The sequence below is a fragment of the Prionailurus bengalensis genome, chromosome B3 (assembly GCF_016509475.1).
Source record: "Prionailurus bengalensis isolate Pbe53 chromosome B3, Fcat_Pben_1.1_paternal_pri, whole genome shotgun sequence".
NCBI classification, from domain to species: Eukaryota; Metazoa; Chordata; class Mammalia; order Carnivora; family Felidae; genus Prionailurus; species Prionailurus bengalensis.
In genome coordinates, this window is record NC_057355.1 from 50,081,586 (window position 1) to 50,105,301 (window position 23,716).

Genomic DNA, 23,716 nt, shown 5'->3' on the forward strand with positions numbered 1-23,716 from the left:
TACTTGTGATCCTCCCAGCCACACAATGGACTTAGGAATACTACGCTAGCTGCTTTACAGACGGGAAAACTGAAGCTTAGAGAGGGTAAGTGATTGATCCCAAGGTCACAGAGCCAGGCAGAGGTAGTGGAGATGTTTAAGCTGTGACTGTATGGTTACCCGTTCCCGTCTTAACCAAAATATCAGTTCCTTGTCCCTTCTCCTAAATGAGAGCACGTTATGCCAGAGGTTTATACAAGGTTGACTTCCAACCTTTAGAGATTTGGAGTCACTATTTCCATGCCACGTGACATAGTTCATATTTCTTTTTCTAAAATAAATCAAGCACTTAATAACAAGGCTTAATGTCTACCGCCAAGGGGTAACTGAAGGAGAAAACATCCCGTCTTTTTTTCAGAAATTAGTTATAAAGGGCATATGGAGGTTGTGAGGCAATAGTCTGTGGTTTTTCAATTAATGCCACTGACCTCATTGGTCACAAAACCTGCTCTCAGTGAATAAAAAACAGACCTTATGGCTCAGTAGGTACAGAGATACTGTATTGCATTTTGCTTTCTTGACTCAGTGATTTGTAGAATGTTTTTCTGACATCTCAGTTTGTCAGCATTTCCATTGAATTTTCAAATAACTGATTCTAACCTCTGTTTCACTTTCCAATCAGATCTAAGACCAAAATAACAGCAGTAACAAAAGCATGAAAAAATACCATAGTTACCCACAGTAAGAAAGTATTATATGATTTTGGAAATACCTGTTTTATCATTGACTTAGCATTTGCTTAATTTTAATGCTTTACATAATTACTCTGATATTTTTCATTAAATAAGATTTAAAATTATTCAATTACAGATACACATTATATCTACTATATCTATTATATATATATATTTATGTACAAATATAAAGTGCGTGTGTGTTTGTGTGTGTGTGTGTGTGTGTGTGTGTGTGTATAGTTCCCATTCCAGACAATTCTCCTACCTCCAGAGCAATTTTGAGATCTTTTGAATCCTTCAGAGGAACTTTAATTGAGCTGTTTATTCTAGCCCACAGATTTAAATCTAAAGCCCTGAAGGACTTCAAAATGAACTGCTTTGGGTTAATTATACTTTGGAATTCAATTAAACTAATTTACTTTGCATAACAAAGTATGCTCTTCATATTTCTTTTGTTGAAAGTTTTTATTTCAATTCTAGTTAGTTAACATACAGTCTAATATTAATTTCAGGTGTACAATATAGTGATTCAGCACTTCATACAACACCCAGTGCTCATCACAACAAGTGTGCTCCTTAATCCCCATCACCTATTTTACCCATCCCCCCATTCACCTCCCCTCTGGTAACTAACTGTAAGTTTGTTCTCTAAGGTTAAGAGTCTGTTTCTTGGTTTGCCTCCCTGGGTTTTACCTTTGCTTGTTTTGTTCCTTAAATTTCATTTATAAGTGATATCATATGACATTTGTCTTACTCTGACTGACTTATTTCCCTTAGCTTAATACCCTCTAGCTCTATCCATGTTGTTGCAAATGGAAAGATTTAATTCTTTTTTATGGAAATGGACACTTGGGCTTTTTCCATAATTTGGCTATCATAGATAATGCTGCTATAAATTTTGGGGTGCATATATCCTTTCAAATTAATATTTTTATATTATTTGGGTAAATACCTAGTACTGCAATTGCTGGATAGTAGGGTAGTTCTGTTTTCCACTTTGGAGGAACCATGCTGTTTTCCAGAGTGGCTGCACCAGATAGCATTCTCACCAACAGTGCAAGGGCAAGGGGGTTCCCCTTTCTCGGTATCCTCGCCAACACCTGTTGTTTCTTGTGTTGTTGATTTTAGCCATTCTGACAAGTGTGCGGTGGTGTCTCATTGTAGTTTTGATTTGCATTTCCCTGATGATAAATGATGTTGAGCATCTTTTCATGTGTCTGTTGGTCATCTGTAAGTCTCCTTTGGAGAAATGTCCGTTCATGTCTTCTGCCCATTTTTTAATTGGATTATTTGAGTGGTGAGTGTTACATGTTCTTTATATGATTCAAAAAGAAATACTGGGATGTTTTGGGATGATTTCAAAGGGCAGAACATTGTAAGTAGGTAGAAAAAAATCTACCATAATTTCACCACACAGAAGTCAACGCGGCTTTATTTTGAAATCTTCTAAAAGAAATTTATTATCCTAAATATTTATTCCTTTAACAAGAGTTATTTCACTAGCCCATGCCTTTTGTACTGCTAAACTGCAGCGTCAATCTGCCCACATCTCTCCATCACTGTTGCCAGCCCAGCTGCCAAAGTATCAGCCTGAGCCCTTATCTACTTCAATCTTTTTTCTGAGATGTCAGAAAAACATTCTACTTTTTCACACTGCACCCTTGTTCAAATTACTTCCATGGCATCTACTGCTCTTGGGTGAAATGACTCTCTCAAAAGAACACCCAGAGGCAGTATGGAATATCAGAACAATAATTTGAAGATCTTTGACTTCTCAATGTTCTGAGACTCAAGTGAGAAAAAGGTATTTGAAGATGCCTGTAACCTGCAGTAAACGCCATGTGTGAGTGCTTTTACTTAGATCTTTGAATGCAATGCCAAATGCCAAGTGTTTTGTTTCTAATAGCAAAACAAAAGTAATTAATTTTAGAAAAATATACATTACTTCCAGATTTATTTTAAATAATATCAGCCAGTGAGAGGCAAGTAACAGAGAACACTTAATATTAGAAAACAAGGTTCTAATACCACTGATAGTCTTCATGGCCTTGGAATGAGATCTGGTTCTCACCCGACTAAGAAATCAAAAGATGGACCTCTTACACAGAGCAACATAATTGTTGATTTTACATGAGTAGTGTTAGGAAAAAATCTTTCAAATATTTATGTTAAAAAAATGAAAAATAATAGAAGTATATCTATTCTGACCTATAAATACGTATACTTAGAATACTGCACTAAGAATAATAACTTCCCCCTTGTGTGACATACAACAAATATCTGCTTCATCTGTGCTGTGAGGACTAATCTTGCAAATGATTTTACCAATGACTCCCAGTTGTCTCAGTTTGGCTTCAGGTTTCCAGAGAAGTTGAGATGCTGAGCAAGATAAATTGCATTATGAGAAATGGAGATCTGGGATTTTGATGCTCTGGCCAGAATATAATGGAAATATTCCTGTGAATGAAAAGCTAAAACATTTTTTTTTTCATTCTGGACAGCTCAGTCATCAAAATGTGATGTTTTACCTCACTCTAGAGAGAATTATTCTGATGCTTGACTTGCTTATTTTAATGTATTAATTTTTGACAACCCAAATGAGAGTCAGTATGAAAGAAAAACCTAGCAAAGTCATGAAGATTTGCCTTTGTATCAGCCAGGGTATCAATAGCAAACAGAAACTCAAATTGCAGTAATTTTGAATGGTTTAATAAAGTGACTGCCTGTGAAGGTTTAGATGGGGATTTAGGGAAAAACAGAAGGGGTAGTGGATCTGTTAACACCCACAGTCTGTAAAATATGAGGGGCAGAAGTAGCTACTGGGATCCAGAAGGAGAGAGTTTTCTAGGGAAGAAAGGTACTTTGAAAGGACAGTAAACTGAATGGACCAAGCCCAGAGGGAGCCTGGAGAAGGAATAACTGACCTAGTCTCTCCTCGCATGGAGCTTCAGAGGAGCCCTCTACTGGCTGACCCAATAAGGAAATAAGGAGTAAGAGAGTCCATAGCTGTAACCCATACAGCCCAGCCTCCTGGGAAGAAAAGGGTCCATTAGGAGCGGCAAATGGAAGACATTTAGCCCAGCCTTTCACTGTAGTTTATCTAGCATCTAGCACAAAGGCTGACACATGGTAAATCCTCCTAAAAATGCGTCAAATGAAAGCATAGATGAATCACCCAGGGGCCTAAACTGAAAACAGTCATGTATTTCATTTTTTTCCCTCATTGCTTTTGAGTTTTATGTTAATAGATTAAATAAAACATGATTTTAAGAGTTTGATAAAAATTTCTAATCCTATTCTTTTAATCTACCTTTATACATCTGTTTGTATTTCTCCATTGGCATTCAGTATATTTTACCTTGTACAAAAACTGAATAGCATCAGCCATCAAATTGTAAGCTTTCTTCCTAAGGGAACACACACACACACACACACACATACACTTTGGGTGCTCTGCAGCGTCTAGCACAGGGCTGTGAACATATTTACTTTGAATAAAGGTTTGTCGAAGGATTTGTAATTGTATAAATTCAAATATAATGACAATGGTCATACTGTATAATTTTTAATTTCCTGCATTTAATTTTCTACCATTTATTTGTTCTGAAATTCACTGATCATCTACTTTGCATCTAGCACATAGATTTCAACGATGAGTAAGCAAGGTCTCTGTCCTCCTATGGCTTACATTGGGATAGGAGAGAAATATAAACCAGCAATCATTCTATGATTCAGTGTGCTAAGGAGAGTTACAAAATGGTACTTATGCTGGTGAAGAACAAGGGTGGTGAACAGTAGAAGAGGGAGGGTAGTCCAAAGCAGCAATATCCTACACACAGACACAATAGATTGCAGAGGAATGAAATCAGGCTATATTAGAAAAGGTTTTCTGAAAGCAGTATGCATTTCCTTACATTCAGCTTGACTTTCTATAATGTAATTATTCTCCATTAATATTTAATTTTTTAAAATGTTTATTTCTGACAGAGAGCCAGCATGTGTCCAGGTGGCGGGGGGGGGGGGTGGTGGTGGGGGGAGAGACAGAATCTGAAACAGGCTCCAGGCTCTAAGCTGTCAGCACAGAGCCTGGGGCGGGGCTCAAACTCTGAACAGTGAGATCATGACCTGAGACAAAGTCAGATGCTTAACTGACTGAGCCACCCAGTTGCCCCATTCCCAATTAATATTTAAAAGGTATCCTGGATACTGAGCATGCCCAGTAACTGCAACCAGAATGAGGGGAAACTGAAAAGTGGAGGAAGAAGTTAGAAGTTTGGGGATATAGTTTGTTGCTGACATGAAAGATTTAGTCATACTAAAATGAAAAGTAAGGAAACTGAAGTAAACTCAGTTATTCAAACTCAAGAGAAGAAAGCATAGGCTGTAGGAAATAAGAATACATTCTGATTTCTTTTCTGATTAAAATAAGTATGAGATAGGGGCACCTGGGGTGGCATAGTTGGTTGAGCATCTAACTTTGGCTCAGGTCCAACTTTTATCTCATGATTCCCGAGTTCGAGCCTCATATCAGGTTCACTGCTGTCAGCACAGAGCCCACTTCAGATCCTCTGCCCCTTCTCTCTCTGCTGCCTACCTCCCACTTGTACTCTGCCTCTCTCTCACAAATAAACTTAAAAAAATAAGTATGAGATAGTAGCAAGGGCATTGTCTCTACCACTTATCTACATGACTTTTGCAAATTTCTTAATTTATTTGTGACTCCATTTTATTATTTAGTTGAGAGGGAGAGAGAGAGAGAGAGAGAGAATGAGTGGGGGTGGGACAGAGAGAGAAAGAGCACTGCCAGAGCCCAGTTCTGCCAACACGCTGGAGGAGGTGGGGTGGGGGGAGGGGCTTAACTCAGGGCTTGAGTTGAGATCATGTCCAGAGCCAAAACCAAGAGTCAGATTCTTAACCAACTGAGCCACCCAGGTGCCCTATGTGACTCCATTTCTTAATCTGAGAGGTATGGATTCTGTTACTGGCCTCACAGGATTACTGGGAGGAACTGCATAGTTGTAGACAACTTACTTGCTACAAAGTATTGCTCAGCATTACACTAACCTTGTCTGACACCTGCCATTTCTACTTTGGGAAAGGATTCAACAAACTCAGAACCGTATCACATCACCACTCCTATTACAGTTATTTGTGTACAACTTTTTGACTGGACTGAAGAGCCTCATCCAGCTTTAAATGTTATCAGACCAACTGCAACATTTGAAGAGCCAAATATCATAAATTCTCCATTTTCCCCTGCACTGCTAAAACATTCTAATGTCTTGGAAGGCAGTGCTAGCTAGTTACATTTCACTGTTCCAGGGATAAAACAGTGACATAAATCTTTTGGATGGGATTCTGGATCTCTGGTTACCTCTGAAAGGCTTATCAGCTAAAATGAGAAACCACTTCTGACTCTGCTTTCCAATCAGTATTAAACTGAAGATAACCAACTGGATTTTAATATTACTTCCCCATGTAAGCTGAGAATATTCCTTGGTGTTTTCACCAATTAGTGACATGCAGTAAGTCATTTCTTTATTTTGATGTCAGTTCTTTTGTCATGTAAATATTGTTAATGTACGTTCTCCTACATTTCTGAAAAGAAGAGATCCTTGGGGTGCTTGGGTGGCTCCCTCAGTTGAATGTCCGACTTCGGCTCAGGTCATGATCCCACGGTTTGTGAGTTTGAGCCCCGCATCGGGTCTGTGCTGACAGCTCAGACCCTGGAGCCTGCTTCGGATTCTGTCTCCCCCTCTCTCTGCCCCTCTCCTGCTTGCACCTGTCTCTTTCTCTCTCTCAAAACTAAATAGGGACTAAAAAAAATTTAAGAAGAGATCTTTTCTACAGTGAGCAATATCAGAAGGGTTTTTTTCTACTTATGGACATAACTTCTATAGTTTTAGAACCTAATTGGAGATAATTATTGCTTTATACATAATGTGTATAGTAAAGTATATTCACAGATTCCAAATGTGAATCAGTGGTGATCTGATTTCCATTTCAAATTAAAATACGTTATTCTCTCCTTTAGTAGGGAACAGGTCATTAAAATGACCAAAAGTATCTGATTTTTTTTAAATAAGCAAGGACTCAAAGATATTGCTTATAAAAAGTTAGTAAGAGGACAGATCATAGAATAAAACATTTTATCTCATAATTTTAATTCACACACTCATTAAATATATACATATATTTAATTACATATATATTTCTTTATGAGTCAGTTGTAACTTAGACATAAATATCCCTTTGTCTGTAAAGCTTTTGAGATTCAGATTACTCAAGCTATTATAAAAGCTCAGATAAGGAAACAATATGACACAGAGTAGCTCAGCAATTAATCATTCTGTACCTCATTCCAAATTGTGTTATCCACTGAAAAAAATTCTACTTACTATGTTAAACTTTTATACATTTCCCACTGTCTGCTACTCCATGAAATATTCAAAAAGCCCTTGATATAATGAAATAGCAGTTAGAAAAGTTTTTTAGTGAATATTATAATCAAGATGAAGAAAATTTTGTACCAGCTTCTAAAAATATAATACATCCCTGAAAAACAACAACAAAAGTATAATTTTTAAAGCTAACTACCTAATCTAAACTATTGGATTAGCTGTAAGGAAGAATAGACGATAATTATTAGAAATGTTAAAATAATTTTTAATATTATTACACAAAACCTACACTATTTCTGTATATTTTAATGGTGTAGAGAAATCTAAGATGCGTTCAACTAGAACTATTGATCCAAAATAGGTGGTGATGTGAATTTTGTTGTAAAAGCAAAATAAACATTTTTTTTCCTAATAAAAATAAACTCTGGATATTCTTGACATAGTGGGTTTTTTAAGAGCACACATATATACTTTCCTGGACAGTTTGTATATCCAGAATACCCTCCTCTTAGTACCACCTCATGACTCAGTTTACCCACTGGACTTTCTACTTTTCCTGTCTTCTCAAGTCTAAACATTCCTTCCTCTGGGGTGCCAGGGTGGCTCAGTCAGTGAAGCATTCGAATCTTGATTTCAGCTCAAATCATGATCTCACAGGCTTGTGGGATCGTGCCCTTTATCAGATTCTGCGCTGACAGCATGGAGACTACTTGGGATTCTCTATCAGCCCCCTCCCTGCTTTTACTCTTTCTCTCTCAAAACAAATAAACTTAAAAAAAAACCTTTCCTTCTTCTGACATGAACTGTGTTACAACACTTACCAGTTTTCAGTCTAATAAGAGCAGGGTGTCCCAATCTCGGCATTACTGCGATTTGGAGACAGAGAAATATGTGCACCATAAGGTACTTAACAACTTTCCATGTCTCCACTCACTAGATACCAGTAACATGACCACCACTCCCAGATGCGCTATCAAAACTCTCAGGATATTGCCAAATGCCCTTAGGGGAACAAAATTACCTTATTTGTTACCTTATTTCCTGCTGAGGAACTGCCTTATTAAAGCAACGGTGTATGTAACATCATGTTCAGTTTTGAATATATGCCTCAATGTAGGAAACTTCATTCAGAGGTGATATTCAGTAAATATTTATAAAGTGAATGCAGAATGAGATGGTGTTTTATTACTGCAGTTCATAGCTAGAATAATAAATATGTTATTCTTATAAAAGGAACTATCAGTTTTACTTGAGGACTTAATACTTCTATATCTGTCTTGGACTGGTTTATTTCCAATATTTGGAACAGAAAGAAAAAATAAGATTTTTCCAAATAGATTGTTCTCACTTGAACTCTATGGTTCCCAAATTTCTAATGGGACTCAATCCCTAGCAGGTTTTTATTTTTTTCTCTTTTTTACTGCTAGAGAAAGATGATATCTAAATTTATTCCAAAACAAAGAAATCAAGGTGAAAATGGGAGAGAAAGGAGCAAAGAAAAAAAAAAAACGGAAGGAAAAGAAATACATGAGCAAGAAAGATACAGTATGTTTTTCTACACTTATAATCTATTTATGAAAAAACTGAATTAAAATAAATAATTTTAGGGGTGCCTGGGTTGCTCATTCGGTTAAATGTCCAGTTCTGGATTTTCACTCGGGTCGTGATCTCATGGTTTGTGAGTTTGAACCCCACATCTAACTCTGTGCTGACAGGGCAGAGACTACTTGGGATTCTCTCTCTCTCTCTCTCTCTCTGCCCCTGCTCATGCTCGTTTTCTCTCTCTTTCAAAATAAATAAGAAAAAGAAAAGAAAATAAACAATTTTGACATTTTTTTTGACCTTCCTATTTCTGTAAATAATTTTGAAGCAGAGGCAAAACAAAGTATGCTGTAAGTCAGGTATCAGAGAGAAAAGCTGGCTAACCACCACCAGGTCAAGGAAGAACAAACTGCCAGCCCCTCAGAAGTCCTTAGTCCCTACTCCCCAGAGAGAGCTGCTCTCTTGACTTCATATAAGTCCTTTCCTTGCTATGTGTTGTCATTATACTGTGTATTCCTGAACACTAAAGTTTTTGGAATTTTTATAAATTTAATCATGCAATATATATTCCTTCGTTATCTGGTTGCTTTTATTGAACATTTTGTTTCTCCTTATTCATCCATGTTGTGTGTTAGGGCTGTATAGGTTTTCACTGTATGAATATGCCACAATTTATTTTACTGTTCAACTGTTAATGGACAGGTTTTTTGTTTTTTTTTTTTTCCTGTGAATTTTCTTATATGTGTCTCTTTTGGTGCACATGCATACATATATCTTTCAGATTTGTGCCTAGGAGTTGAATTGCTATGTCATAGGGAAGGCAGATCTTCAACCTTAGTAAATAATACCAAACTCCTGGGGCACCTAGGTGGCTCAGTCGACTAAGCATCCAACTTTGGCTCAGGTCATGATTTTGCTGTTCTTGAGTTCGAGCCCCGCATTGGGCTCTGTGCTGACTGCTCAGAGCCTGGAGCCTGTTTCAGATTCTGTGTCTCCCTCTATGTCCTTCTGCCACTCTCCCACTCACACTCTGTCTCTCTCTCTCAAAAATAAATAAACATTAAAAAAATTTTAAAAATACCAAACTCTTTTCCAGTTTATAGTCACACCAAAATTGATATACATGGGTAACTTTGTGTGCTGTGACATCTATGCTGGAAGATGGGCTATGTGCCTACAAAAGCAAAGGTTTCATACACTCAAATTTTCTGGGAACAAAACTGCAACACTATATGATGCATTAAAATTACATTCATATTTGTAAGGTTCAGAAAATCTTGAGGGATGATGGATTCAAGGGAATAATGTTTTGAATATTTCTTTATCTCTTGACAATCCCTCATGGGTTCAACTCTTTTTTTCCTTTCTCGAATTATCCCAAGATATAACCTGGGTTAGCATAGTACATTAAAGGGAGTATTTGTAGCATTTAATTGAACACTATCAGAAACCACAGTGTTAAAGACAAGCAAAGGACCTACCTAACACCTACCTTGGTACTACAGGCAAAGCACCCACCTTTGATGTAGTTCAAAAAGTTCAAATACCCATTAAGAAACACATAGAAATCTGGAGCATTTTCATCACAGGAACAAAAAAAAAAAGCTTACACTTTCTTAGGATCCCTCATGAATGAAGACAGTGTCCTCATATTCATTTTTATTATTTCTGTGGTACAATTTGTTATGTTCTAGAGTTTGAGCCCGCATTTGGCTTTTTGTGACTCATACTGACATTTTCAATAATCTCTCAGAAATGCCTGATCTTAAACGCATATAATTACTAAAATACAATAAATCACAAAGCAACTTGAAAGAAAGGCTGCTTACTAGTAATATCCTAAAAGCTTAGGAGGTGGAAGTTGGCCACATGAAACAGACCTAAGTTTCCAGTAAAATTCTTACCTCTTGGTCCATTTTAAAGTAAAAGTTAAAATTTCTCTCAGGTAAAGTTAGAGTAAAATGAGATTTTCCTTCCTGAAACCCCAGAACACGAGATTTTACATTTAAAGTCAAGATTTGGGGAGTTATCATCATAATTTGGAAGTTACCGAGAGCAGCAAACACTACATCTATCTACTGAATTGAAAAGACTATCACAGCCATGGGTATTCAAAACTAAGTTTTACTAAATTGTATGATGTCAGAATCACAGTCAACCACTCCATACAGTTTTAGTATTAAGCACATCCTAGTATTATGAAATATAAAATTATGAATCAAGAAGGCCAAAACATGTTGATAATTTTCTATTAAACATAATCCTCAATTCTTATTGCTGGTTTAATTTATAGTAGTAAAAACTATTAATACTATTTATAATAATTTATAATAATTTTTATGTTGAATTTTAGTTGTGTTCAGCCTACTTTATTCTCACATCCAATTTGTTACTTACTCTGTGAGGTCTGAGTGTCTATGAATTTCTTTATCAAGGCATCAGTTGTCTGGGTATAAAGACTGAGAGCATATCTCAGAGACTGAAGATCTGGGCTTTTCTCCAAGAAATTCTTTTTCAGGCCATTTCCTCCTGCATGAAAGTATTGCTAAAAAGAAAAAAATATATATAACATAAGCAGAAGGATTTAGAAAAAAGTGTTCATGGAAGGATTTTTTTTTTTTTTGGCTGTAATAGTGATGCTCAAATGGAATAATACTGTATGATCAATGTAAAATATCAACAAAGGGATAGTCCTACCACTTTCCCATTGCTAAGGATTAACCCTGTAATTCAGATTCCCTCAATATCTCTGAACAGTTGCTTTATATCACAGACCCCAGATCCTTGAAGCTTAAGATTTTTCCTCTCATTCAAAACTTGAGGTAAGCATATGGGATAATGAAGATACACTGATCAGAAGGCTTATAGAATGACAGGTTGAGATGACAGTTGTCAACTTGGTTATTAGTTGGTTTCCAGGACATAAAAAAATATCCGAGGTTGTCAAAATTTCACAAAGAGGGTAGTACCTGGTCACATATTTTCCAGATACAAGTTTGTGATTCTAGACCAGGTGTCCACTGCTCTATCTTCCTTTGCTCTAAACACACAATAGTGCAAATATAGTCTGACCTGAGGATGCAGAGTGGTCTTCAAGGTCCCCTGAACCTTGTGTTTGATAAATGTAGTATAACATCCAATAAACTCAAACCACTACGAATCTATAGCTAAGATAATAGAAGAGATATATGCTCTTGAAGAATAAATATAGTCATTGAGGGATGTTAGCATTTTTCATACTGCAAATATTATGTGCAGAAATCACTTTGGAAGGCAGAATATATACAAATACGTGATAGAACTAAGGATATTTTTTCCTACCCATTTATAGATGATAACATATTTATAGTGAACTGTTAAGGTTAGATAAATAGTTCTCTCTCCCTGTACGGACAGTACTAAACTATACACTCACTGCAACCTGACTTGCTTTGATCTATGATTCTCACAGAATGACATATTTTGAGAAATATCAACAAATGATTCTGATACTCTCTCCTAAATGGGTATGTGTCATCTCTTTATCCCAATCCTCACACATTTCTGAGGTAAAACAATTCAATTAAATGAAAAATCGTAATTATCTTAGTTTTCTCCCTTATTTGAGGGGGATGGAGAAAAGTATTCTAGGCATTTGTAGGCAGCTGAGTGCACTTTCAAAGAGTGTGATGAAGAGAAGATTTAGGGCATAAGCCAGAGAAAGTAGGCAATGGGAGTAGAATTTAAAGAAAGATTGCTTCCACTGCAGATGCTGTCCTTCCCCAGGGAGAAAAAATTATAGCCACTTAAAACTGCATTTACTGATTCTAGCTGGGTGTGTTGTAAAAACCCAAGCTGTGCCAAAAGTCACATGTTCATGTAAAGGAGGTACAGAAAAGTGACAAAAGCCTTTTCCTTTTAAGAGATGATGAGATACAATACTTAAAATCATCCTAACCCTTAATCTTCCTATAAAAATGTTAAAATGGGGCATCTGGGTGGTCAGTTGGTTGAGCATCCAACTTTGGTCATGATCTCATGGTTTGTGAGTTCAAGCCCCACATCGGGCTGGCTGCTGTCAGTGCAGAGCCTGCTTCAGATCCTCTGTCCCCCCATCTCTCTGCCCCTCCCCTGCTGTGCTCTTTCAAAAATAAAAATTAAAAAAAAAAACTTTTAAAAATGTTAAAATACTTTCCCATGCAGAAAGTATTTATTGAGATTATGAGTCCAGAATTATTTCAGGTGCCTTGATGGATCAAAAATTGTGATTGTTCCTTATTTCAGGAAATATGATATTTAAGGTGGAAAATATTAAATGGATGTATTGAGAAGGGAAGGTTCAGCTTGGATTTGACTATTTCCCCAGAGCAGTGGCGGGGTGCTCTCTGGAGTTGTATTTATATAATGAAGCAAAGAGCCATCATATGAAACAACTCACCCTCAATGTAAAGAGCAGTTGGATAAATGGAACCAAGAATAGGCAAGCTCTCTGGGAGTGTGGGGAACACATTCTGCTTCTCAGACTTTTTCAGACAAGCCTCATAGTTATCAAACCTGAGCACAAGTGCCAGGAGATTATGATAAAAAGAAAAGCAAGGAGTACCATCTGAAATGATGTTTTGCCACCTCTTGGGACTATTGAGAGTTATCAGGAAAAACTGTGAAAGACTTTGAAATGGACAAAAAGATCAGTGGATGTTCTACCTCGTGTACCCATCGGGTTATCTATGCTTTTCATTGTCTTTGAGCTATTTATAACTCTGTAAACGATAGAAAATGGATAATCATGTAAATGACTCTTGTCCATCGAAATGCAAATTAATTATTTCTGGTGGGATGCAACTGATTATTGTTCTGTGAATAGACCTTCTTAGCCTCTATTTGTAAATTGATTCCAGCCTTCCTTATTGCTCATCCTGTGCTTCTTGGAATTCTCCTATAAGCTAGTTGTAAGATGTTACTGGTTCCCCCATTAATGATAAGTCAAATAACATGTTTGACAAGTTTTATTTATTTATTGTGCATGAATGTCCCAATTTTTTTTAAAATTTTATTTATTTTGGGAGAAAGAGGTAGCGAGAGTCGGGGAGGGGCAGTGAGAGGGGGAGAGAGTGAATCTCAGGCAGGCTCCACACTGACAGCATAGAGCCAGACACAGGGCTCAAATTCACAAAACTGAGATCATGACCTGAGCTGAAACCAAGAGTCTCATGCTTAACTGACTGAGCCACCCAGGTGCCCCCACAATCCTCTGTTTTAAAAACTTCTTTGTGTATATAAGGCAGTGTGGTGACAGCATTCACAAGGGTGGCCATAGTTTTCACACTGAGAGTTTGTGAGGACAGAACTATGGGCTCGCACTGACAGTATCAGTGGTGGTGTTTGCCTTCCTGCCTGTTCTCTCTGCTTCTATCCCTTAACAAATACTTATTAAACTTGTATCATAAACCAGACCTTGTGCTGAACGCCAAGGATAGAAAGCAGTAGAGGTACAGAAGTTGTTCTTAAAGGGATGATAGTTTAGTAGGAAATGTAACCAAACGGTCAATGAATGACTCCTATAATGTTACAGATGTAAGAAAAATAATTTGAAAATACAGATAATGGAGGTAGCAATCATTTCCATTGGGGAAGGAGTCAGGAAAGGTTTCCAAACAGGTGACATCTTCGGTGTTTGTCAGTCTTTTAGCACTGCCATTTGTACATTCAACAGCAACTAGATCATTCATTACGGTGGAGGAGAGAAAAAGGACACTCCCATTTATTTTAGATAACCAAGGGAAACCATGGCAATCCCAGTATTACTTAAGAGGAAATGAAATAATAGTTCTCATAATACAGTTCCTTGGTATCGTTTAAAATACACTGGTTGCTACTGTTAATCTGTTCTCATCCTTAAACTTGTGCTGCCTGCGAGCCACATGTTGCCTTTAGGCAGTAGAGGGCCTGGAGAACTTGAGATGACATTGTACCCTTAAAGATTCACAATGCTCATCAACGTGTGAAAGGCTCTGAGACCCACTGTTGTAAGGAAATCTGTTTGACCTTTCATTAACATACCTGCCTTTTAAAATTTTTTGGCTTTAGGACACCTATCACACAGGGCATCTATTAACACTCATGGGGACTGTTATGTGCCATGGGATATGATTTAGGGAACCCTAGGAGAGAATCAGGTGACTAGACTTCATAGAATGCAAGATATTTCTAAGGGTCTAGAAGGCTTCATAGAAGAAGGGAAGTCTGAAGAGTTAGGCTCTGAAGGCATAGATTGTATATTTGTTCTTTTTCTTTTTTAATGTTTATTTTTGAGAGAGAGGGAGTATGCACATGCAAGTTGGGGAGAAGCAAGAGAGGGAGAGAGAGAGAGAAACCCAAGTAGACTCTGGAATGTCAGCACAGAGCCCATGCAGGGCTCGAACTCACCAACCATGAGATCATGGACCTGAGTCAATATCAAGGATTGCACACTTGACTGACTGAGCCACTCAGCCTCCCCTACTGTGTCCTTTTTCTTGACCCCCTCATAATTGTATAGGAAGACATGTTTTTAGCATGAATACATTATCTTGTAGGCCTCTGGGACATGGGGAACGAACCATGAAACGAAAACATAAACAAGGAATGAGTTTGTTCCTGCCTAAGGGTCCCCTAGAGTTTTTGGTTATGATACTGAACTGACCTGACTTCCTCCTTTGTAGACATAGGGTATTATGAGTCATTCTTTTAAAGGCTCTAGCAGGATTGTAAGGAAACAGTGCAAGATGTGTAAGGGCAGAAATGATGCTTTTGTCTTTTGAGTGCATGGTATAATAAGAGATGTTGCAAGACAAACCCTGGACAGAAGGTAGCAATTTTATGAGAAAAAACAAGTTGCTTCTATTCAGTGAGTACAGATAAATAACACATGCCACAGGCTCCTAACTCAAAGGGCAGAGGAAATGATTTTTATGGTTATGCAAATGCAAACTCAATGAAAATACTATTTTATAGAAGCCTTTCACAGAGTGTTCAGAACCTGGGTGACTGCTCCTGAGAACATGGGTCTGTTTATCTCACTGGCACAGATAATAAGAAAGGGAGCTGCAATTATTGCATACACCTTGGCATCTGGAGATTTCACATTCAGTTTGACTCTGTGAGAGCTCCTGGAAGAAGCAGGAAAAGTAGAGTTTGGGTTTTGCTGAGGCTTGGGTTTGAAGGATATAAAAATGAGGCTGATGTGTCAGAGGGAATGTCTTAGTTATTAAACAAACTCCACTATCCACAGCTCAATGCAGCTTAGTTGATCTCCCTTCATTATAGTAAGCATTTTGGGGGGGGGGTGGGATTATATGCTAGAGAAGAATTTGTGTATATGGGGTTTTAAAGCCTGCTTGATGTTTCCCTTATGCATGTAAAAAGTGGATTTTTCTCCATTGGTTCTAAACAAAGAAAAAATGGGGACTCAGCTTCATGTTGTTCCTCTGCAACCAGTGGTATAAACAAAGAACCTCCAGCTTAATCTATTCAGACGTTTACTTAGAATAATATGAATTCGCAGAAAATAATTGGCAAAAGTAAGTTGGGACAGGTTATTTTCTCCTCATTCAAGAAAGGGATTTTTAATTATAGAGAGCTGAGGACAGATGGCTATTCACAGTTGTGAAGAATAAGGATGTCAGCTGGATGTCATTCTCTCTACCCTTGGCCCTGTCCTGGCTGATATTTTCACCATGGACTCGGACAAAAGCAGAAAGCATGCTTTTAAAATGTACAGTTCAGCCAGGCTTGATGTTATTGCTTCAATGACAGGAAGTGGTTTCAGAAAGGTCTTGGCAGCCTGGAATCGTGGTTCAACATTTACAGAATGGGCTGAAAAAAAATAAAAAAGGAAAAGACCTATATTTATAATAAAAAGTTTACTGCAAAGTATGGAATGGGGTGATCTGGCTTTAATACCAGTAAAATTTCAGACGAGATTGGGTGTGTTCAGGGTGGTATGGCTGTAGACAATACCAGTAAAATTTTAAAAGCCATAAAGCTTTATTTTCTTTCAGGTTTAACATGATTTAATAAGTGATGGGGCAGCTATCAAAGATAATGAATTCTGATCATGCATTAATATAGATAGACCAATCAAGACAAAGGCTGTGATAGAGCAACAGCATTCTCTGCTTATTAGAACATATTTGAAATATTGGGGTCATTATAAATTTATCCCTAGGCCTCATCATTTATAAGAAATATGAAAAAGTGGAGGGCATCCAAAGGTGGTAGACTGCCAGAATTTTGTAAGGTCCAGAAGGCATGTCACTTAATAAATGGCTGTTGATAAATCGGGGAGACATGACAGTTTCCTTCAGTGTATGAGAGGCTATCAAATGGAAAAGGAAGTAGAAATAAGGACAGAAGGACCAATGTAGAGCTAAAAGTACTAAACAGTTATTGGCTTGATACCTTTTTAATAATAAGTGTATCTTAAAAATTGAAGCTGCTACCTGTGAGTGAGGTCCCATCACTGGCCATTAAGTGGTGGCCATTTGACTATGAGCCAACAACATTGTAGATGACATCTATATGAGTAGGGAAGGAGATGTTGGATTCTGTTTCTATTCTGAGATTTTAGGATTTTTTCCACCTCTTTGACTGTCTGCTTTTTACTTTAAAATGTGTGAGAAAATGTAAATTCATCATTTTTCCTCTTTGCAGTGTACTCCATGCATAGATTATGTAACCTCAGAGAGTATCATTTTTTCCTTTGTTGAATGGGAGCGGAAACATGCACCCTGCCTGACTGTGGTATTGTAGGGATGAAATGAATTTTTCAATCTGGAAGAGATTTGTGAACTGTGGAGTTCTTTTTACTTAGAAGAAGACATGCTTAATTAGCAGAATAACCCCTGAAACTTGAGCCTTGCTTTGTTTCCTAAGCACCAGCCCCTCTTGCCAGCGTTTACTAGATATTTATTTCTATGCTCCTGCTACCATATCTAACTTCATTGTGGCAGTAGAAAAACAGCCCTCCTGCCTGATTTTTTTTTTCCCCAGTGGAACCATGCTTTCTCATCCTCTGGGCTGAGTCAACTGTTGCCAAGTTCCAGTGAGTCTCCCCTTCAAGTGTCAATCATATCCATCTATCACTTCTACTCCTAAGGCTAGTAACCTATCGATAGCCATCATCATTTTATGCATTAAATAACTGTAAATGATCTCTGTGACTAAATCTTGAACTATTCCATGCATTTTGCACATGTCTGTAAGATTTCCATTGCTAAAACGCCATATCTAGTATGCCATGTATTTATGAAATCATCAATGGCTCCTCTTTTATAGAATACACTGAAGGTGCAAAAGCATCTCTGTTCTTTCAACCCAAACATTTCCTGAATCCTCATTTTACATGGCTTTACTATCCAAACCTCCAGTTATTATCTAGACCAGTCCCATAGCATAGTTCAGTCACTGACGGCCAGTCCTCTGGTCTTGTGCCTTTCCATGATGAAGTCCCTTTCCTCTGATTATGTTCAAGTCATGAATCTTCCTTCAGGAAAAACAACGTCTTTCCAATCCAGCCCGTGGACTCCCATCTGTCCTTCAAGATCCTCCTCCAGCTTTTCCTGATCCCCCGAGCTCACACTGGTTGCTCCCTCTTCTCAATCCTTACCACTTTTTAATCTGGGCCCCTCAATTGGCATCTGTATCACCTGTTACATATCTTATACTGTTCTGTTTTCTTTCTTTCTTTCTTTCTTTCTTTTCTTTCTTTCTTTCTTTCTTTCTTTCTTTCTTTCTTCCTTCCTTCCTTCCTTCCTTCCTTCCTTCCTTCCTTCCTTCCTTTCTTTCTTTCTTTCTTTCTTTCTTTCTTTCTTTCTTAATTTGCATCCAAGTTAGTTACCACATAATACAACAATGATTTCAGGAGTACATTCCTTAATGTCCCTTACCCATTTAGCCCATCCCCCCTTCCACAACCCCTCCAGCAACCCTCTGTTCTCCATATTTAAGAGTCTCTTCTGTTTTGTCCCCCTCCCTGTTTTTATATTATTTTTGCTTCCCTTCCCTTGTGTCATCTGTTCTGTGTCTTAAAGTACTCATATGAGTGAAGTCATATATTTGTCTTTCTCTAATTTCACTTAGCATAGTACCCTCTAGTTCCACCCGCATAGTTACAAATGGCAAGATTTCATTCTTTTTGATTGCGGAGTAATACTCCATTGTATATACATACCACATCTTCTTTATCCACTCATCCATCACTGGACATTTGGGCTCTTTCCATACTTTGGCTATTGTTGATAGTGCTGCTATAAACATTGCGGTGCATGTGTCCCTTCGAAACAGCACACCTGTATCCCTTGGATAAATACCTAGTAGTTGGGGCACCTGGGTGGCTTGGTCGGTTGAGCGTCCGACTTCGGCTCAGGTCATGATCTCACGGTCCGTGAGTTCGAGCCCTGTGTTGGGCTCTGTGCCGACAGCTCAGAGCCTGGAGCCTGTTTCAGATTCTGTGTCTCCCTCTCTCTCTGCCCCTCCCCTGTTCATGCTCTGTCTCTCTCTGTCTCAAGGATGAATAAGCATTAAAAAATTAAAAAAAAACCAAAAACCTAGTAGTGCAATTGCTGTTTTCTTATACGTTAACATGTATCATTATTTAATTTTTAATGTACTTGAAAAGAAACTCCTTAAAAAGTAAACCACCACAACAACAAAAAGCAGCACTGCTTCCCAGAGGGGAGTCTCAGGGAACACTCAAGAATCTTATGGGGTTTGTGCCCTTAGAGAGAAAAGATGCTGAGCATAGAAAACCAAAAGGCCAGAGGGTAAAGCCATAAGAACTTGGACCATTGCTTGGAGCAGAGAGTCACATTTAATACTTAGTTACATTGAGAGAGAATGAAGGGCCTATTAAGGAAGGAGGAAAAAAAAAACAATTGTAGTAGAATATGTGAGATCTTGAGTAAAACAGTAGAAAGAGGCTCATCCAAAATAAACCAGTTTTCAGGTGATTTGATATTCACATTTATAAGGAACTTTCTATATGGCAGGAGATATTTTAATTGTTTTCCATGTGATAACTCATTTAATTTGCTGACAATATTTTCTTCAGCCCTATTATTTTTCCCATTGGAGTGGACAGTGACTTACACACCGCAGTTTTTTCTCTCTTAATTACTTACTGTCCTGATACTCTGATCATTGCCAGTGATATAATTCCTCAGGTGGTTCCAAATATTTTATTTACATTTGTATTTATATCCATATTCTGATATTTGCAAAGGCTTCCACCTTAATACAGTAATGGGATTTAGTAATTTAAGGGTGGGTGGGGAGGAAAACTATTATTCCATCTGAATGGAGATTGAAAGAGCTATGTGTAAATATCATTTTCTTATATTAAAGAAAAACCAGATAGATTTTGTTCTGTTTATAATATTCTTCATAAAGCTACAAAACATAAAGCACTGAAGACCTGGTTGTTATTTCTGAGAAAAAAAATAGTACTGCTGAAATTAAATCAGGATAAATACTGTCTGTACCCTTAACAAGCCATTCCTTTTATAAGCCCAGTAAAAATTCTCAATTCCTCTAATTCATTAAATTTGTCATATAAATTGAAGATTTTTTATGATCTATTTTTACTAACTGATGGGAACATGCTAATGTTTCTTTACAAGTTTGCAGGAAGAATTTTCTTCCTGGTTTCATACACTATTTTGATAGCACTTACCCATCATCACATATTTTTGGAAAATCCATGCAGGCAATTCATTTTGCAAACTCAGATATAATCTGCCTTTAACAACTAAGATTTATTTCTTTTTTAAGGAATTATTTGATAGATATTTTAGAAATTATTTTCTACCACAACTGGAGTCCTCGTGTATACATCAGATCAGAATATGCTACTCTTTCCCATTTACCTCGATGTAAGCGTCAGCATTTTGGTTCCCATCCAGTGTTCCTCTTTTTTTCCCTACAGTACTCAACCAGTCATGATCTGTTCCTCTACACTGGACTATTTGAAGTTCTCAGACTGATTCACCCCTTCTCGCATTCCATTCAAGCTTTTCTGCAATGACTTTCCCCCTTGCTTTGCCCCATTTCAGCCTCTCAATCCCAAAGCTTCCCTCTCTTTCCCCTAGTGAGTCACAGAGAATATATTACCCTGTCTGCAGTCCCCAGCACTTTGTCCACACCTATTATTTGATCAATTGTAGAGGTTGGTGTTCTTAAGTCTAGAGCAAGATCTCTCCTTGGTTTAGCCTCCTCCTTGCTTACCATATTTCCTATATACAAGTAAGCTCTCAAGTAATGATTTTTGAATTGCAATAGTCCAAACTAGGTAAGTGATTTTGTACTTCTCATGAGCAGCTGAATTTTAAATAATGCAAAAACTAAACTTATGATAAAAAAGATACAGAGAAGCAGCCACCAAAACTGCCTCATGAATAATGGATAGCAGGATAGTGTAGGACCTCAGTCAGGGTAACAGCCTCAGAGGCATAATATCATACGTCTTGTTATTTGTCTGAAATCCAAATTTTCAGAAATGGTGTTATCTCGGATTAAATATGTAATAAGTAAATTCCAAAGCTATATTTGAATAGATATTCACATTTTGTACAAATTCTCTCCTTTATAGCCAAAAAATTTAACATTTCTAGAGGGCCCTAATTCACATGGTTATTATTTTTAGGGAAGTCTCTGTATTGTCCCTACATGATGTCAAACATATGCAACATACATTGTAGAGTATCATGTTTGGGTACAAAGAACAAGTTGTTCCAGGGAAATCTGGAAGGTTGGACAAAAATAAAACCAGCCAGCTTATTTTCTGGGTTTTTTGATTTTCAAATTTATCAGAAAATAACCTGAGGTTTGTTCAAGACAGGAATTTCCTTAAGTTCTTGGGATTCATGCCCAGGTCAAGAGTACCTATTGTTGAGAAAAAGGTCTGTTTTTTTTTTTTTTTTTGAAAGAAATCCACATTTCAGGGAATTTCATAGCAGTCCTAAGTCTTCCTGACATAAGGGATTTTTGGAACTTATGCCACATTCTCTCCTTTTGACTCATAACTGAAACCTGTGACTGGTATGACAAAATAGTCCAGTTAAAATTTTAGTATTTAAAATTTATTATTTATTTTTTTGAGAGAGAGAGACAGAGCACAAGTGAGGGAGGCACAGAATCAGAGGCAGGCTCTGAGCTGTCAGCACAGAGCCTGACATGGGGCTCAAACTCACAAACTGCAAGATCATGATCTGAGACGAAGTCAGACTCTTAACTGGTTGAGCCATCCAGGCACCCCAAAGTTTTACTATTTAAGAGAGTTAATATTTTTAGAGGTTGAAAGATTTTAAATCATCTTTAGAAAATAATATAAATAATTGAAATCTGGTATTTAATCTAGAAATAACTAATTTCTCTAAAGAAATATTATCCATTTTGGCCTGTGGCATTTTACCAATACTCTGTTAACAGTTAGGGAAATAATGTGACACAGAAGCAAGGACAATGACATTAGAGGTAGGAGTCCTTTCTCAGCTCTGCCAATTACTAGCAGCTTTCTGGCCTTTGATGGTAACTTAAACCTGCTCAGCCTCCATTGTTTAATCTATAAGGTGTGAATGATAACTCTTGACATACCTAACAGCCAGATGTTTTTAAAGATCAGGCGAGAAGATGTACATAAATGGAAGATATTTGAAAGAATGTAAACCACTATTTCAGTCTGTAGTCTACAAACTCCATAGCATTTTCCTTCTTCATTTTTTATTTCCAGCTTATGTGCATAAACTGAGTTAAAGAAGCACCAGGATCATGTCTTTGGCAGCCTTTGTGAGTTAGCCTGGGTAGCATCTGGTGCTTCTGCAGAAGAACATCTTTCTCATGAGGTCTCTGCTAGTATTACAGGGGTCCCTCTGCTGGGCTTCAAGCCGACCTTGAATCGCTAGCTATTAGAGCTGCAATTCTTTTAAGTAGTATTCCTCTTTTTCCTGAATTCCTTTGTAGTCAACAATAGAATTAGTGTTTGGTAGGAAAATCAGTTGGGTAAAATCTCAGAATCAGACAAGATAACGGGAGTCCCAGCTTTGGCAAACTGACTACAGGGCCATAGAAATGAATGCCCAGGTACATGTGTTGGCAGATAGGCAGACTACAGACCAAAAGAGTCTCATAATAGGCCCAGTAGGTGTAGCATAGAGGCCTGACCTCAGGCTCTGAGGTTCAGGAGGATCAGGGTCAGACCTGAGTCCTAGAGAAACAAGATAATGACATGGACCCATTTACTACTGGATCTTGGACACCAGCTGGTGGAAGTGTCTGAGACTGAATTAAAAGATCATCCCAGATGACATGACAGGAAGATGGGGTAGTTGAACTATCAAGATGTAGAACAAGGGAACTTGGCTGGAGATCAGGAATGTCCCAGACTTTGGGCATAACTAAGCCTGCAGGTAGAAATATTGATGTTAGGGATAAGAGCCAGGTCTGAATGCTATTCTCTTTTCATAGCACATATTTCCCCTTCTCTCTCAAAGTCCTACAGTGACTTAATAAAATCCATGAAGGGCTGTATTCAGTTTCTAAAACTCTTATTTTTTCCCCATGTTCATGGTTCACTTCAAAGTTCTTATTATTTTCTACTAGCATTTCCTAATTTGTAGGAACTAAGGGCTATTAGTTCTGCTCTAACTCCAAAGGTCAGTCATTTCTTATTCATGTTTTGAAAATATTATTTATTTATTTAAAATGTTTTTTGTTTATTTTTGAGAGAGACAGAGGATCTGAAGCTGGCTTTGCACTGACAACATTGAGCCCAATGTGGGGCTTGAGCTGAGGAACCGCGAGATCATGACCTGAGCCCAGGTTGGATGCTCAACTGATTAAGCCACCCAGGTGCTCTGAAAATAATTTTTTAAAAACAGCTGTTTTTGCTATTTTCTCTGTTTTTTTAATGTTTTCCATTTTTTCCCCTCAAAATGACTGTGCAAAATTTCCATACTTCCAGGTAACTCTCTAGCTGCAGCTTTAGAAACTCCATTGCTGTACTCTCACTGCCTAAATTCACACTCTCCAGTTCCCACCAGGTGTCAC

At 37.6% G+C, this 23,716-nt stretch overlaps 1 protein-coding gene across 4 annotated transcripts in view; it reads right to left on the reverse strand.

Moving 5' to 3' along the window:
- Nucleotides 1–23,716, reverse strand: part of UNC13C (unc-13 homolog C) — a 617,803-nt gene that overhangs the window by 47,525 nt on the left and 546,562 nt on the right. For all 4 annotated transcript variants that reach the window (XM_043555384.1, XM_043555383.1, XM_043555386.1 and 1 more), the window contains one exon: nt 11,054–11,201. In XM_043555384.1, the coding sequence (XP_043411319.1) occupies nt 11,054–11,201 (148 nt within the window). The remainder of the gene's footprint in view (nt 1–11,053; nt 11,202–23,716) is intronic.